Genomic DNA, 15,561 nt, shown 5'->3' with positions numbered 1-15,561 from the left:
TCATTATTCAGCTTACCTACCTGGATCCTAGCGAGGTGAGGTCTTGGCAAGCTCCAACTCCGGCCTCCACCAAGAGAGTGGAGATGGATCGTACTGTCATGCCCTGTGGCACAGTGGTCACCACCATCACCGCAGTCAAGAGCAAACCGGGACGAATTCTCTCTCCGGGACTCAGCATTGGTATGACAGCAAAAGTATATTAGTGGTCTTTTTTATAAGCGTATTTCTGTAGTTCAGGAAAAAGAAAAGATTTTTACTTCATTACATTGGACTTGCCCACTGAAGTATCACTACACAGTGTTTGTAAGGGTGCTTGAAATCCTTAAATGCTTGAATTGTAAGGTTTTCAAGGTTTAAAAGTGCTTGAATTTTGGGCGCAGTGCTTGTTAATGCTTGAAGTTGTTGCCATCTTTCCCAGGAGCTTAATTTGATTGACCACCCATTAGATGAAGAAAAATAAGTCTGCTTTAAAATGACACTGACACACCTGTTCGGGTGGCTTCGCTTTGCATTCCTTTCTTCCTCAAGACTAACGGCAGCTTGCATTAGTTCTTAAGGCATTGTCCTGTGAGGCGTCATTGCCTACGAGGACGGGTGAAGAGCGCAAGATGTCGAAGACTAGATAAATTGGGAAATTGGCTTCGAAAGTGCTTAAAAAGCGCTTGAATCTGGCCATGAAAAGGTGTACAAACCTGCTACTACAGAATTCTAAAAAAAAAAGAAAGTTGGGACTCTGTCACTCTAGAAAAGGGGTCTAAAACTCAACTGACTTTTGCGCCACCAAAGCTCAAATCTGGGTGGGACTTAGCCCAATCTTTTTCTTTTTTCACAAGAAAAGCTCTTAAAAAATTCCTTTCCTCTTTAATATCTTTCATAAAATTTGCTACACAAAATACGAACTAAAAATAAAAAGCATTAAGAATAAATTAAAAAAAAAAATCAATCAGTCATAAGTGCAGCCCATGCAGAATGTATATTGACTTATCATAAAGGGACTGAGTGTAATATTTGACCTCTACATGTCGCTTTGTTGTGTAGCCCAACCAAAGATTAGCACTTACAAAGGAATAACACAGACTACGGAACTCAAAATGGCCATTTTTCTTATTTTTTGCCCATCCTTTTGAAAAGAAAAAAAAAATAAAAGAAGCAGGAAAGAGTAAAAGTAAACAAAAAAGGAATAGATAAAAGGAAATGGGAATGAAAAAGAGAACTAAAGAAAAAAAAGGTAAAAAAAAGAAGGAAAACAGGAATAATGATACAAAAAACAAGAGAAGTCACAACGGAGATAAAACAGAAAAAAAAGAGTCGAAAATCCAAGGAAAATAAGAAACGCAAAGGCAAGAAGAAGAAAAAAAAACAAGATGACCGACAATAATGTCAGCTCCCAACACCATGTTTCTTGGTAGTCTGAAATGAAGAAAAAGGAAACAAGTCTGCAATCAAGATACATTTAAAAAAAGGCTGTGACCATCATGCTGACACACCTGCTCTGGTGGCTTGTCATTAGGGCATTGTCATGTGAAGCATCACTGCCACCTACTTGTCGCAACCAGGAAGACAGCTCTATTTAGAAAACCGGCTCTTCCGGCTCCCAAACGGCTCCTCAGATTTTTTGTTTTAATAATATATTAACAATAATAATAAAAAAATATACACCTAATTCAGCTATTAGTAATTAGTAATTTCATATGTTTTGTAGGGGATCCCTGCAAAACAAATGCGATATAAATTGAAATATTCACAGCTCTCCAAAAAAATAATTGTAAAAACTTAACAATTTAGCTTTATACACACTAAACAGATTTAAAGTCGAAAAACAACACAAAATCCCTGAAAATGGAAAACTTTAAAAAAAAAAACTTTTTAGTGCTATAAATAAATGATCAAATGAAAAAAAAAATTACAATTCTTTAACCAATTTAGGAACAGATCCCCGGAAAAACACGCAAAAATATTGAAAACAAAGCAAAAAGCAAAACATCAACGATAGATCCCTTTCTGTGTTTGTAAACAAGTGTGTCGTATTGAAGCTGCGCTTGCATTGTTGAAGCAGCATGGCAGAATTCATGTCAGTTAGCAGCCCAAGGACAGAAAAAGATCGTAGATTATTTAAAGGAACAGCTCAAAATAGCCCAAAGTATGTGCTAGCAGCAAGATAGCAACTTAGGTAAGTCAACAAAGTCAACAACTAAAAAAACGTTCTGTTGATTGTTGCTGGGTTTCCTCTGAAGGTACTGAAAAAAAAGAAAAATTGGCCTTAAAAGTGCTTGAATTTGGTGTACGTACCCTGTATATAATTAACTTTCAACCTGTGGAATAATGGCTACCCCTGATATGGATCATCAACAGTGGATTTTGATGTAGGGCTCATTTTCAAAAGCGACAAATTTGTCTTACCTCAAAATCTGTTGTACTTGTCCTCAGATTCTTCACAAAAAGCCTTGTCCCAGAAGCCTAAGCTTTCAGAGCGTCGTGTTTCTGAACAGATGTCAACGATGGGGGCGCCGGTGAGCAAGGTTCTGTCGTCCTCAGACACAGAGTTGCTGATGCTCAATGGCACCGACCCCGTGGCTGAAGCCGCCATCAAACAACTCCATCAGTCTGCCAAGCAGAAACTCAGGTCTCCAGTCAAGAAGAGTACCATCATCATCTCTGGGATCGCCAAAGTAAGGAGTTAAACCCAGGGTTCGGACGGGTGCTTGAAATCCGGGAAAATGCTTGCATTTCACTGTTGGGTTTTCAAGGTCTGGCGAATGCTTGAATTTTGGGTGATGTGCTTAAAAATGTTTGAAATTACGTCAACTTTTTTGGCAGTTTGACTTGACAGACCACGTATTAAACCAGATGTGGCCAAACTACAGATCGGGGGCCACACTTCAGACTTTATTATCCGGCCTGCCAATATCTATGAAAGTAAAAAATATAAAAATAAAAAAACACAAAATGAAATGTTTTTGGTGCCAACATTGTCCCCATTCTCCATTTGTGTGTTGACAAAAAAAAAAGACGACTACAAAAATACTATAAAATAATACAACACTAAATATTAAATTAGGTACAGTATTTGAAAACGGGGAACTAATATGGAGTTTGCATGTTTTCCCGTGCTTGCGTGGGTTCCTCCGGGCACTCCGGTTTCCTCCCACATCCCAAAGACATGCATGTCAGGTTAATTGGCCGGTCCAAGTTGTCCCTAAGTTTGAATGAGCGGGTTAGTTGTCTCTCTATGTGCCCTGCGACTGGCTGGCAAACCAGTTCAGGGTGTCGCCTGCCCACTGCCCAAGATAGCTGGGATGGGCTCCAGTTTAGTGAGGATAAGTGGTGCAGATAAATGGATAGCAATATTTAAAAAATACTACCACACTAATACTACAACACAAAAAAAATCAACTACAGGAATATTATCCTAATACTAAATACATGCTTTAAAATTACTACTATGAATATGCTACTATGTAACTACTACAAAAATATTACGACAGAAATATTACAAAATACTACTTAAATACTACAATGGAAATACTCCAAAATTACTACGGAAATACAATAAAAATACTCCAAAAAAGTACTACAAAAAACACTACAGTAATTCTAAAATACAAAAAAATACTATTGAAATGTTAAAAAAACTACAACTCCAGTAATACTACAGATATACTACAAACTTTCCATTATGGAAATACTACAAAAATACTTGGAAAATTCTATTATGGAAATACTACAAAAATAGTACTGCAAAGCACTCGAAAAATTACCCTCCAGAAATACCACAAAAAATCAACAGCAGAAATACTACAAAAATATTTAAAATTACAACTAAAGTTATACATAAAAAACTAAAAATCCAATTAAGTGCTTAAAACAGCTACCTGATGTATTATTTTGCTTTAATTGTGAATGTTTCAAAACCAATTTGATGAAACTATTACAAAATATAAATATAACATTTAAATGTTTGTGTGTGTATATTTATTCATAAATGAAATAATTAGATTTATCGGCCCATATGCCAATTTTTTTCAACCCAATGCGCCCCACCCAATTAATTGCCCACCCCTGTAAGAAAATTTAAAAAAATGATAAAATAATGATGTAAAGCACCATCGCCCTCTACAGGTGCAGAAAAGAGATATATCTCTTCACAATGGGAGAGGCAGCGCTGTCCAGTCATATGAAAGATAACTCATGGAGATGACTAGCTTAATTATGGTTTTTATGTTGTATCTGTTTGCGACATGCTGCACCTTAACAGGGCACTATATAATGTGTATTAGTGCAAGGATTATGTAGCAATTTTAGTGTCATTTTTACCCAAAAGTTATAATAAGGGGAGAAATTTGTCTCAAACAAATGTACACACTTATTGTTCAGATCCACAAATATTTTTGTGATTTACCCAAGATCTAAAAAATAATGTCTTAATAAATAAACAAGATTAAAAATTGCCTATCTAAATGGCAGATATATTTTTGGATCTGCAAAATACATGATTCACACCTGATTTCTTATTTTAATGGTACTGGAAATTGGCCTTTAAAGTGCTTAAAAAAGTGCTTGAATTTGGCCATGAAAAATGTGTACAAACCCTGACACCCATAGCTACAGTGCTTTCAAAAACTATCTGAACCATTTGGAAGTTCTCACCTTTATGCATGAAATCACTTTTAAATGAGAGTTGATCTTTGGGAAAATCACATGAAAAACTGCCTGCTTTAACTAAATATGTATAGGTTTCATATTTTGACGAAGATAGCATGCAAACTATGACAGAAGGGGGAGGAATTAGTAACTGAACCATCACATTGAATATTTTGAACACTTCAGACAGTGCTTCTCATAAAGACAATTCTTCTCATCAAGACAAGGTCTTTGTTTTATAGTTGGCAGGGCATCTTTGAGCTCCTCATCAATGATTGGGCACACACCTAACTTCAATTGTTTGGTAGAAATTGGTTCCAACAGCTATGTAGGTTCCTTAGGCAGAGGGTTCAGTTACTTATTCCTCCCTCTTCTGTATTGTTTGCATGCTGTCCTCGTCACAATATTAAAACTAGTAAATGTGTGGGCGGTTTCAGTTAAAGCAGACACTGATCACATTTGATGGTGTTTTTATGCAGAAATTGACCATTTCCAAAAGGTTCAGATACTTTTTAATACCACTATGTTGGGCATGTTACTGAAAAGAAGGAATTAGTGACAGTTACTAGTTACTCCATTTAAAAATCAATGACGTTACCCCTGAGAATACTGACACCCAGAAGTAGCGCATTACTCGGGAAGTAACTATCTAGGTACCAATAACCGTTTATACGGTAATAGCAGAAGAAGTGTGCACCAACCCGTGGAAGCAGTAAATCCTTCATATTTCTTTGTCTGGCTTGTGTGATCTCGACTGCTTGTGAACGAAACACTTAGCCAAGACACTCCATATCCATTTTGGCTTCACACTACTTTGAAGATTTACTTCTCCATTATTAGATCCTGCCAGGACGTTTTCTTTTTTCTCCAGGCAAGGTGTATTGCAAAAATAATTTTGAAAATACAAAGATCAAAGTTCAAAACACTTTTAATGTTATGTTTTTACTTACCTAAGGTCCAAGTTGCTACTTCCTTTGCAGTACTTTGGAAAAAAAAGACCCCTTTCTTCTGATAAAGAATCGCATAAATGAAGAGCTTCAAGACCTGCAAACTGATTAGATAGTTAAAGTTGAAACCCTGCCTTAGTGGCTGGACATTTCAGTTGGGAGATGTCATACTTGATGGACCAATTAGTTGGTCTGTTGGCCTCTAAGCATGGATGCAACCTAGCTCGCTTAGCTGTATAGCGTCCCTCAGTCCAGCACTAGACCTTTTGAGGGAACGAAGCAAAACTATCCTCAACCAGCAAGGGCAACCTATCACCAACCTTTGCACATAGCACTATGCTACATTGCTCAAACACACCACATCCTATCTGCCTCTACCAGCTCACATCCAGTACAACCCCAATGATGTCTACGACAGCAACACTGCTGCCCCTACTTTAGAGCAAGTAATGAACTGAGTCAAAAAGCTGAAAAACAATAAAGCACCTGGTGAGGACTGTCTCCTTGCTGAATTTTTTAAAGACTGATTTGACTTTCTCACGCCTGCCCTGCACCAAATCATCACTGTGGTGGGGGAGTCTGAAACCCTTCCCTCAGGATTTGAGTGATGCCGTCCCTGACCCTTTCTACAAGAAAGGCGACAAACAATGCTGTAGCAACGACAGAGGTATAAGCCTTATTGACATTGCCTCAAAAGTCCTGCCAGACATTGCCTCAAAAGTCCTGCCAAAGCTGCTTCAACACCAATGAGACGTCCTCAAAAGACTAAATCAGCCGGCTCAATGGTTCCACAGTGATAGCAGAATGAAGCACAAGTTTATGCTAATGTAAACGGACCCCGTAATTCAGTATTTTGTTATATGGTTTTAATTACGGCTCATATTTGACCATATGGGTTTGGGAGAGTATAACCATGATGGAAAATACAATGCCCGCGTATTCTGTGTTTAGGACCGCGCTATATCTATATACAAACTTGCTGGTGATGACTGATGTGTTTCGTTGTTACAACGTGTGCAAAGGAGTGAAAATTAGTGATAGGAGGACATTGTCAACAATTATCTGTTACCATGGTGCTTTACTCAACTATTTACAATATTTTACCAGGAACCCGTTACAGAGAAAAGTTCCTTAGTAACCAACACTGTAGAGTTGACGATTATTTCTTATGCTCTTATTTTGTTTTTCAGACGCCGCTGTCTCAGGACAATGAGCTGGCGCTGATGGCAGGCTACGCCGCGGCTATGGATGCTTCAATGTCGGACGAAAGCTCCTCTCAGGATATGACCACGGCCATTGTGTCGGGGACCAGTAGTCCTCTGGAGGGTTCAGAACCTCAGGACGGTCCCAGTGGGGTGGGACACCCTTCTGGCCAATGGGAGAGTCACACTGGAGAAGATCTCAATCATACCTCACTATCCATGTGTATGTCAGACATCAGCTGCAAAAAAAGAAAAGGTGAGACTGTCTAGTCATATTTATTTGTAAATCCCGTAATCACAAAAAGTCTTCAAACCTCATCAGATGTCTGCAGTCAAACCTACATAGTCAAATCCAACATAGATTAAGTAGGCGGCAGTGGCTCAGGAGGTAGAGCGCTCGTCTTGGGATCAAGAGATCGCAGTTCGAATCCCGGTTCCTCCGTGTTACATATCGAAGTGTCCCTTGGTAAGACACTAAACCCCTAATACCCCCAATAAGCAGGTTAGCGCCTTACACGGCCGCTATTGGGAAATGTGAAGCACACTGTAAAGCGCTTTGGGAAGTCTTGACTTGAAAAGCGCTATATAAATGCAGATCATTTCATTTCATCAAACAATTTGGACTTAAACCAGAATATTCTGTGCATCACTAGTCTGGCAAAACATTTTTAAACATTCATTGAATTACTAAAGTGAGCACCACCATTCATGAAATCTCAGATTCCACTTTTGGAGTTTGGAGTTTCCCATTTTCGGAGTGTTTTGGTAGATTTGTGGCTGGGGGAGTTTGCACAAAACAAAAAGCTCTGATGTACTATAAGACACACTTCTGTATTATTTCTCGATATATAAATACCATTAAATCAAAGGCAACTTTGCAATAATGATAGCCCCCCGTGTGTCCAACTAATGGCCTGCGGCCCATATGTGCCCCTCCACATCCATTTCCAGCCAGACAATGCCGAGAGAAGCATAAAAGAAAAATGAGCCACAATGACCTACAGTTTTAGATATGTCCACTGGATGTTGCCAAAGCCAGAGGCCACTTGCAAAGTACCAACTGTAGTTTTATTCGCTGACTAGCATTGTAATCAACCAGAGAACAGTGAGAAAACCTGCCCAAGTATTGTTACTTAAAATGAAAGTCATGAACCTCCTGTTTGAGGAAATAAGAAAAAAAAATAGCTCCCGGGTGTCTTTGCAGAAGTTGAAAGAAGCTTTAGCTCCTTTCTATGATGGGTATGAAATCTAACAGTGAAGTTCCCATATTCAGGTCACCGTTTTCATGAAAAAACAAAACAAAAAAAAGGAAGTTAAATAAACTGTAGTGGAAATGAATTTAAAAGCTTTTTTTTGTTTTACAAATGCACAGTTAACTTCAAGAGATTCAATCTTAGATAAGGAAAAAAAGATTCAGGAAAAAAACCTCCATAATAGGTGATAATTAAATTTTACATTACTGAATCCTAATTTAATTGTAAGTCTAAAAAATATTGTCCGGCCCTCCAGCTAAGGGAAACTCTTAATACCATTCATTTAGTAGTCCTTAATGAATGTTATTTCTACTTCACATCCTGAATTGACTTTTATTTTGAGAGTCTGTGATATATGAGGGCGGGAGAGAGGGACAGGGAGAGAGGGAGGGAGGGAGTGAGAGAAAGAGAGGGAGAGAGAGGGAGAGAGAGAGACTCAACAATTAATTTATTATTATTTCTACATTTGCTTTTTCTTTTGTCAACTGCAAAGGGGATTTCGAAATTTGTTTCACCATTATGATTAAAAAAAGCACATCTTCAAGCCTCTCGTCTTGTTTTCGTTTTTCTCGCCTTGACTATTTTTTTTTTTTGCTTTTCTCTCTTTTCTTGTCACCGTCTCATTCTTGGCACAATTAACTGCCATCTTAGAGGAGAGCCCTCCTAAGCACACCTTAATTCCAAAAGAGTAAGTTAACCAATTGTATCGTTAGTGCTGTAGTTTTTAATGTTTGTAGTTCCAGTAGGTTAGATTTTGTCGTTTAACTCTATAGCAGTGGTCTCAAAACTGCATCCCGGGGGCCAATATTGGCCCCCTGGATGATAATTTGAGGCCCCTTCTTAAAATGAGAGTTAAAGAGAAAGTGTATTATTTGACCATAAAAAATGAAAAAAAAAGGTTCATTAAAACGTGGCACTTACTCTTCTCCTTGAATGTTTCCCACCCAAAAAATATTTTCAGAGAATCATGTGACTAAAATGTTAGCCGGCAGATATTTTCTTTAGAACTCTTACCAGAGTAACGGGGAGAATAGTTCACACTGGGACACAAGATATTTTAGAGATTTTTAACATGAATAATGCACTAATAACTGAAATTGTTATTGGGTAATGAATACTATCATTAAGGCATTCTACAATCAAAGTAATGAAAATTAGTTTATCCTGCATAAATGTCAGCAGAGGTGGGTAGAGTAGCTAAAAATGCACTAAAGTAAAATACTTCAGACTAATATTTCTTAAGTAGAAGTAAAAGTCGTCATCCAAATATTTACTTAATTAAAAGTTAAAAAGTACGTGGTGAAAAAATTACACAAGTCCTAAGTATCTGTTGCGACATCGTATTTATTGATTTTTTTTTCAAAACAACCAATCAGAACATCAAATTATCAAAGTCCATCCAATCAACAAAAAACTACAATTAATTTCAGAGTAGATTAAAATAAGCAACGTAAATTCAAGTGCTTTAATAAACAAAAAAATAAAAAGTAATATAAATCAAATCACTAAATTAAGCACATGTAGCACATTTAAAGCCCCAATACTTATTTTAACTGGCTCTTCAATCAGAATAACCACAATGAATATTGGAGCTGGTGCTTTGCACCCTTCTTAAGGGGAAACATACTTTTGATATGGGACCAGGGTTGCTCCTCCCCTTCTGTGTTTTCATAGTGGGTATTGCTAAGCGACATTTTCCATCTGTTTAATTCGTAAAAAATGTTTTCCCCCCGTTGAGGTTGAATATGGTCACGTGACGACGGTGCCACGTCTGGTTGGTTAAACATGGAAGAGCCTGGCGGAGTTCTTCGTCAAAAGAAATGCGCCTTAGCGGGAACAGACAGACACCTACTTACGTGGAGGGGATTTATTAAGTAATGAATTAACAACTTCAATGTTGCCTGATTGAGCAGAGTAAAAAGTACGTTTTTTTTTCTTCACAAATTTACTCAAGTAATGGTAAGAGTATTGAGATTTAAAAATATTGCTATAAGTACAAAATGTCCCAAAACTTACTCAAGTAAATGTAAAGGAGTAAATGTACTCCATTACTACCCACCTCTGCATATCAGTGTGTCCTATGATAGAGGGCAGTTAAGTAACAAGAAAATTGTCAACTAATTGTTGCATACCTAATTGCAAAAACCTTACATTTGAATATTGTGATTCCTGCCAGACGCTCCCCCACCCAAATACCTCTAATGATGAAATCAAATCTTGTGCACTATAGGCAGCTTCCTTAGGAAGAGCGCAAAGCTGTTCTTCCGTCGCAGGCACCAGCGGAAAGACCCTGGAATGAGCCAGTCGCACAATGACCTGGTCTACCTTGAATCGCCTTCCACAGTGGACCGGGCCAGCAAGACCGCCACGCTCAGCCGTATGCTCAGTCGCAAGAGCAAAAGCAAAGCCAATGGCTCTGCCTCCACTGGGCAGCCTCCTGCGTGACTATTTTGAATTATGAGTATTTGCTTGCATCGTTTACGACAAATATACTGCAGAGTTCTGTGTCGGGGCAACTGGTAATATTTTTAGCAAATTCCAGGGGATATCATTTTGCATCTTTCCTCAATTTGTGTAATGCAGCTTCTTCAAAGCGCTTCTGTGGCCTTGTTACCGATGGAAGGGACTACTGCAGGCCTTCATCTCTACCTCCCGGATGTTGAATAGAAAATGTCAAGCATCCCTGCTGTGAACTGAAGCTCAAACTCGGCAAAACCGATGACAAACAATAGTATGATTGGAATAGTTGCACAGTTTTCAGAATGTTTTCCATTTTCAGTGCAATGATCGTTCCTTACAGTGCTGTGAGAATGTTTTGCCCCCTTCTTGATTTCTGTTTTTTTTCTGCATTTTTATCCCTCACAAAGGTTTCAGATCTACAAACTAATTTCAATATCGCACAGAGACAACCCAAGTAAATACAAAATGCAGTTTTTAAATATTGATTCTATGTATTAAGGCAGTGTCATGACAAATAGTTACCGGACACCAGGGCAGACAACTCTGAAAAGTTGCCTGCCCAACCATAGATTTGCTGCCCCATTTTTACCTACTTGAAACACAATAAGACAACTAATCGCAAAAAAGTTTATTATAAATCTACTTATAACATTGATTGCGCTGTTTTCCATCTGCCATCAGTATGTACCTGTATTTACTCATCTATATTCATGCAATGTTTGCGTTGCGTCGTCTGCTACAAGCCACGTCAACTCTTCTTTCCACGATGCTTTTAATGTACATTTACGTTTTGTAGTGTCATAAATTTTGTTAGCTTCTTTTGAATCTTTCTTCTGGGGCTGAGGTTTTGGCTTGATTCCTAACCACTTATCCATTTTTCTTGTGTTCTGTGTGCGTCTACTTTGGAAAATGATATGCAAATGCACAACCTTATAATGCTCGGGAGAGTCCGAAAGCACGAAGTTATTCGATGCAGGCTTCTGATTGGCTCCTGAGTATGCAAATTGTCAAACGAACCTAAATTCGGAAATTTCCAAACTGAACTAAAATTTCGAAATCGGAATAAAGCAAATGTTTGCTTTGAAAAATATTAAAAAAAATAAACTATAAAAATAAAAGATCTTTTTTTCTTTAAAAAGTTGTCGGCCACCCAGGCAGAAATGTTTTGTAAGTTGTACGCCCGACGCAAAAGATGCACGTCCCGGGCGTCCGGACAGACGTTACTTCAGACACTGATTAAGGCACAACAAAATTAAAAGCTATGTAGACCTATGTGAAAAAATGATTGCCCCCAGAACCTAATAGAAAGTTGGGCCACTTTTGGCAGCGATAATAGAAATCAAATGTGTACATAAAAGTAAATGAGTCTTTTACAACGCTGAGGAGGAATTTTGGCCCACTCTATCTTTCAATATTGTTTGAAATCTGCCATATTGGAGGGTTTTCTAGCATGAACTGCCCCTTTAAGGTTACACCACAGCATCTCAATTGGATTTAAATCCGGATCAAGATCTTCTGCTTAACACCAGAATTCATTACTTTGTCAACCACAACAAGTTGTCCTGGTCCTGAAGCAGTAAACCATCCCCAGACCATTACACTGCCACTACCAGGCTTTACTGTTGGCATCATGTTCTTTTGTCAAGTGCTGTGCCATTTTTACCCCAGATGTAATGGGCTGCTCACCTTCCAAAATAATTGGAATTTTGAAATATCAGTCCAGAGAATGTTTCTCCAAAAGTCTTGAGGATTATCAAGATGCTTTTTGGCAAAATTCGAGACAACTCTGTGTTCTTTTGTGAAAGCAGTGATTTTCGCCTGGATACTGTTCCATGAATGGCATTTCTGGCCAGTGTCTTTGTTATAGTGGAGTCATGAACACTGACCTTAACCGAGGCAAACAAAGCCTGCAGTTCATTGGATGTTTTTCGAGGTGCTTCTGGAAACTCCTGGATTAGCCGTCGTCACACTCTTGGAGTAATCTTAGTTGTCCGACCACTCCGGGAAAGGTTTGCCACTGTTCCCAGTTTTTTCCATTTGTGGATAATGCTCTGACAGTGGTTCGCGGGTGCCCAAAGCCTTGGAAATGGCTTTCTGACCTTTTCTGGACTGATAGATTTCAATCAGAATCTGATAGCTTTCTTCCGGAAAGTCTTTGGATTGTGGCGTGTCAAAAATGTTCTTGAGATTTTGTAGCCTACTTCACTTTGTCTAACATTCAATTTAACTGATATCTTGATTCTCACAGGTGGTGGCTATCAATTTTGGGTGTGACATGTGGAATTGAACTCAGCTTTTCCAAAACTGTGGTAGTTCACGGTTACTTTTTGATTCAACAAGTGGGGCAGATAACTTTCTCACATAGGGGCAGATGGGCCTAAATGTGTGTTGTGCCTTAATATATGGAATCAACATTTTATAACTGCATTCTGTATTTCCTTGGGTTGTTTCTGTTTGATAATAAAATTGGTTTGAAGATCTGAAACTTTTGTGAGTGGTAAATGTGCAAAAAAACAAAACTCCTGTAGGACTCTTTTTTTTGACTCTGCTATCTGCGTCCAGGGTTGGTGCATTGATTATGGTGTAAACATTCAAACATGTGGAAAGCCCTCTTGACATCTTAGAAACATCCAAGGCCATCAGGAACTTAAAAAAAACAACACAACCACAGGACCTGATGGCATCAGAGTGAAGGTGTTGAAACATGGAAGTTATTTCCTTGCACGTTGTGTACAGCTTCTGATCACCCAAATCCAGAAATCTGAGAGAGTACCCCTGGACTGAAAGAATGCCAATATCATTGTCTTCTATAAGTTGAAAGGGGAAAGCGCAGACTTGTGTTGCGGTATATCCATTCTCTCCATAGCAGGCAAACTATTTGCAAAAATCATGCTGTCTCGGCTGGTTGAGTACATCTCAGAGTGTACTTAACCTGAAACACGGTGTGGTTTCCAAAAGTCCAGATCCACTGATATGACCCCTGTTTTGTGGCAACTACTGGTAGAGAGCAGCATAGAGCCATTGCCTTTAGTGACCTCATTAAATCATTTGGCAACATGAGATTGATGTAGTTCAACGTCTGGTCCTGGTACTGAGCAAACTCTGACATGCTGTCATCAATTTTCTGATGGATGCCCTGAGCTTGGTTTCGGATGTCAGAGAGGTCTTGAACAATGGCTCTGTGGCTGTCCTGAACTTTGGAGCCTTGGATCTGCACTTTCTCACCAACAAGAGCCATTTTATTTGTAATTCTTCGGATTAGCTTGGCAACGAGTTCCTGTCCGGAGGCAATGAGAGCTTTCTCCTGATGCAGACGATCAAGGTTGTCTCTCAAGGAACTTTTCAATTGATCTTGGCCTTCTTGTAGTTTGACCTGCTGAGCATGCAGAGCACTGTGGCCCTCCAGTGATGTTGCAGTCATCTCTCGGAGCTCCAGTTGAACATCCTTAAGCTCTTCCATGGAAGACAGTTGACTTGCAGCTGTAGAAATGAGCATGTTGACTGTGTGCTCAGCCCTGCGCCGAAAAAGCTGCTGGCGTGTGGCATAGCACAGAGCTCGAGCTCTGTTGCTCACCACGTGGTAGGCGGTCCAGGTGTCTGGGTCCATGGTGGCTGTGCATTCTTTAATACTCATATATTCTTTACATGGATAGGTTGTGCGGCCTTCTATCTGTGCCTGGCAATTGAACAATGCAACACCAAGTTTGGCCAGGTCCTCCTCTGAAAGACCTTCACAGCTCACTTTTAACTCGGCAACTACCCTGTGATGACAGTTGTCTAAAGCACTCAGCTCCAGCTCCTTGGCCTTAGCCAGGAACCTTTCATCAGTGGTGGAGAATTCAAACTGAGCATCTTTGGCTAAAATTATTGGGACTAAAGCTCCAGGAGGAGGTTGATGGGATGTTGCATCTTCTGGAGGAAGCTTTGCTGGCCTCAGCCATTCAAAGAGTCCAGTGGCTGCTGGAACAATGTTGGCAAGTGTGCAGAGCAGCAGAACATAATGGTGTGAAGATGGGAAGAATGCAACCATGTCTGAGAATTGGTGATGCGGGATGATGTTTGTTGAAGTAAATCCTAATTTAATCGCGCAGCTGAATGAAATGATGTTAAAACGTGTTCAACATAGATTGTGACATGCTTTACAAACAACTACAAACTCCGGGTGCCACCCAAGTTCCTATCCATCCTAAAGCATCTACGTGATGGTATGCAATCCAGTATTATTATGGAAGGACTCCAGTCTGAGCCCTTCACCATCAATGTTGAGGTGAAGCAAGGCTGTGTCTTAGCACCAGTACTTTTCAATCTCCTACCTCTCAGCAGTTACCCTTTTGCTCTACCATGCTTTGCAGCACAAACTTGGCATGGACTTGGAATACCGTCTGACGGTAGCCTCTTCGACATCAGACGGCTCTAGGCTCATACAAAGACATCGACTGCTGCTCGCCATAAACGGTGCTACAAGGACTATACAAAAAAAACCACAGAGGCGCTGAAACGTGGACCCCGGCTCCTTCGAGATCCAAGCTGCAAGCAGACAAGCCTGAAGAGACAGCTGCAGGAAATCAACTGATAAAATAAAGAACATTTTTATTCAAAGGAGGATGGCAGGACGTGGACAGGAACATCAGCAGGCAGAAATAAACGGCCCTCAAACATCAGGACATACCTGCTCCATCTTTCGGAGAGTGTGTGGCTCCAAAATCAGCTACATAGCCATATGAGGTGCCATCAACCCCAGAAACACTGACTATTACCCCCAACCCTCCCTATACCCCCCATCCTCCTATTTGGAGAAAGCGTCATCATCAGATATTTTGGACTGTTGAAAGAAATAGATTAATTTCGGTTTGATGATCTGAAGCCTTTGCGAGTGATACTTCTGCAAAAAACACAGAATTCAAGAAGGGGGAAAATACCTTTTCAAGACACTGTATATTCACAAAGGGAGATGATGCATTGCATCAGATTTTCAGTGGGAGTTATAGGGTGACTACTTCTAGGCTTGGATATTATATTAATTATATTAAATGATTTTCAAACACAAAGTTTGTATGC

The 15,561-nt window shown here is 39.4% G+C and overlaps 1 protein-coding gene and 1 pseudogene across 2 annotated transcripts in view; one reads left to right on the top strand and one right to left on the bottom strand.

Annotated features, from left to right (window-relative positions):
• The window catches only part of c2cd2 (C2 calcium dependent domain containing 2), a 55,332-nt gene extending 40,335 nt beyond the window's left edge, over positions 1–14,997 (top strand). Inside the window, exons 10-14 of one of the 2 annotated variants that reach the window (XM_088320772.1) lie at positions 12–180; positions 2,428–2,669; positions 6,779–7,046; positions 8,695–8,731; positions 10,274–10,444. In XM_088320772.1, coding sequence (XP_088176898.1) covers positions 12–180; positions 2,428–2,669; positions 6,779–7,046; positions 8,695–8,731; positions 10,274–10,286 — 729 coding nt within the window. In that variant the 3' untranslated portion in view covers positions 10,287–10,444. Of the gene's footprint in view, positions 1–11; positions 181–2,427; positions 2,670–6,778; positions 7,047–8,694; positions 8,732–10,273 lie in introns of both variants that reach the window. The other variant, XM_088320771.1, reaches the window with a different exon arrangement.
• Positions 13,391–14,743, bottom strand: LOC148349626 (protein brambleberry pseudogene; annotated as a pseudogene).
• Positions 14,998–15,561: the final 564 nt, after the last annotated feature.

Source organism: Urocampus carinirostris, chromosome 17 (assembly GCF_059441175.1).
Source record: "Urocampus carinirostris isolate Australia breed hairy pipefish chromosome 17, RoL_Ucar_1.0, whole genome shotgun sequence".
NCBI lineage: Eukaryota > Metazoa > Chordata > Actinopteri > Syngnathiformes > Syngnathidae > Urocampus > Urocampus carinirostris.
Note: the sequence above shows the minus strand (reverse complement) of the source record. Positions and strands in the feature narration are given on the sequence as shown.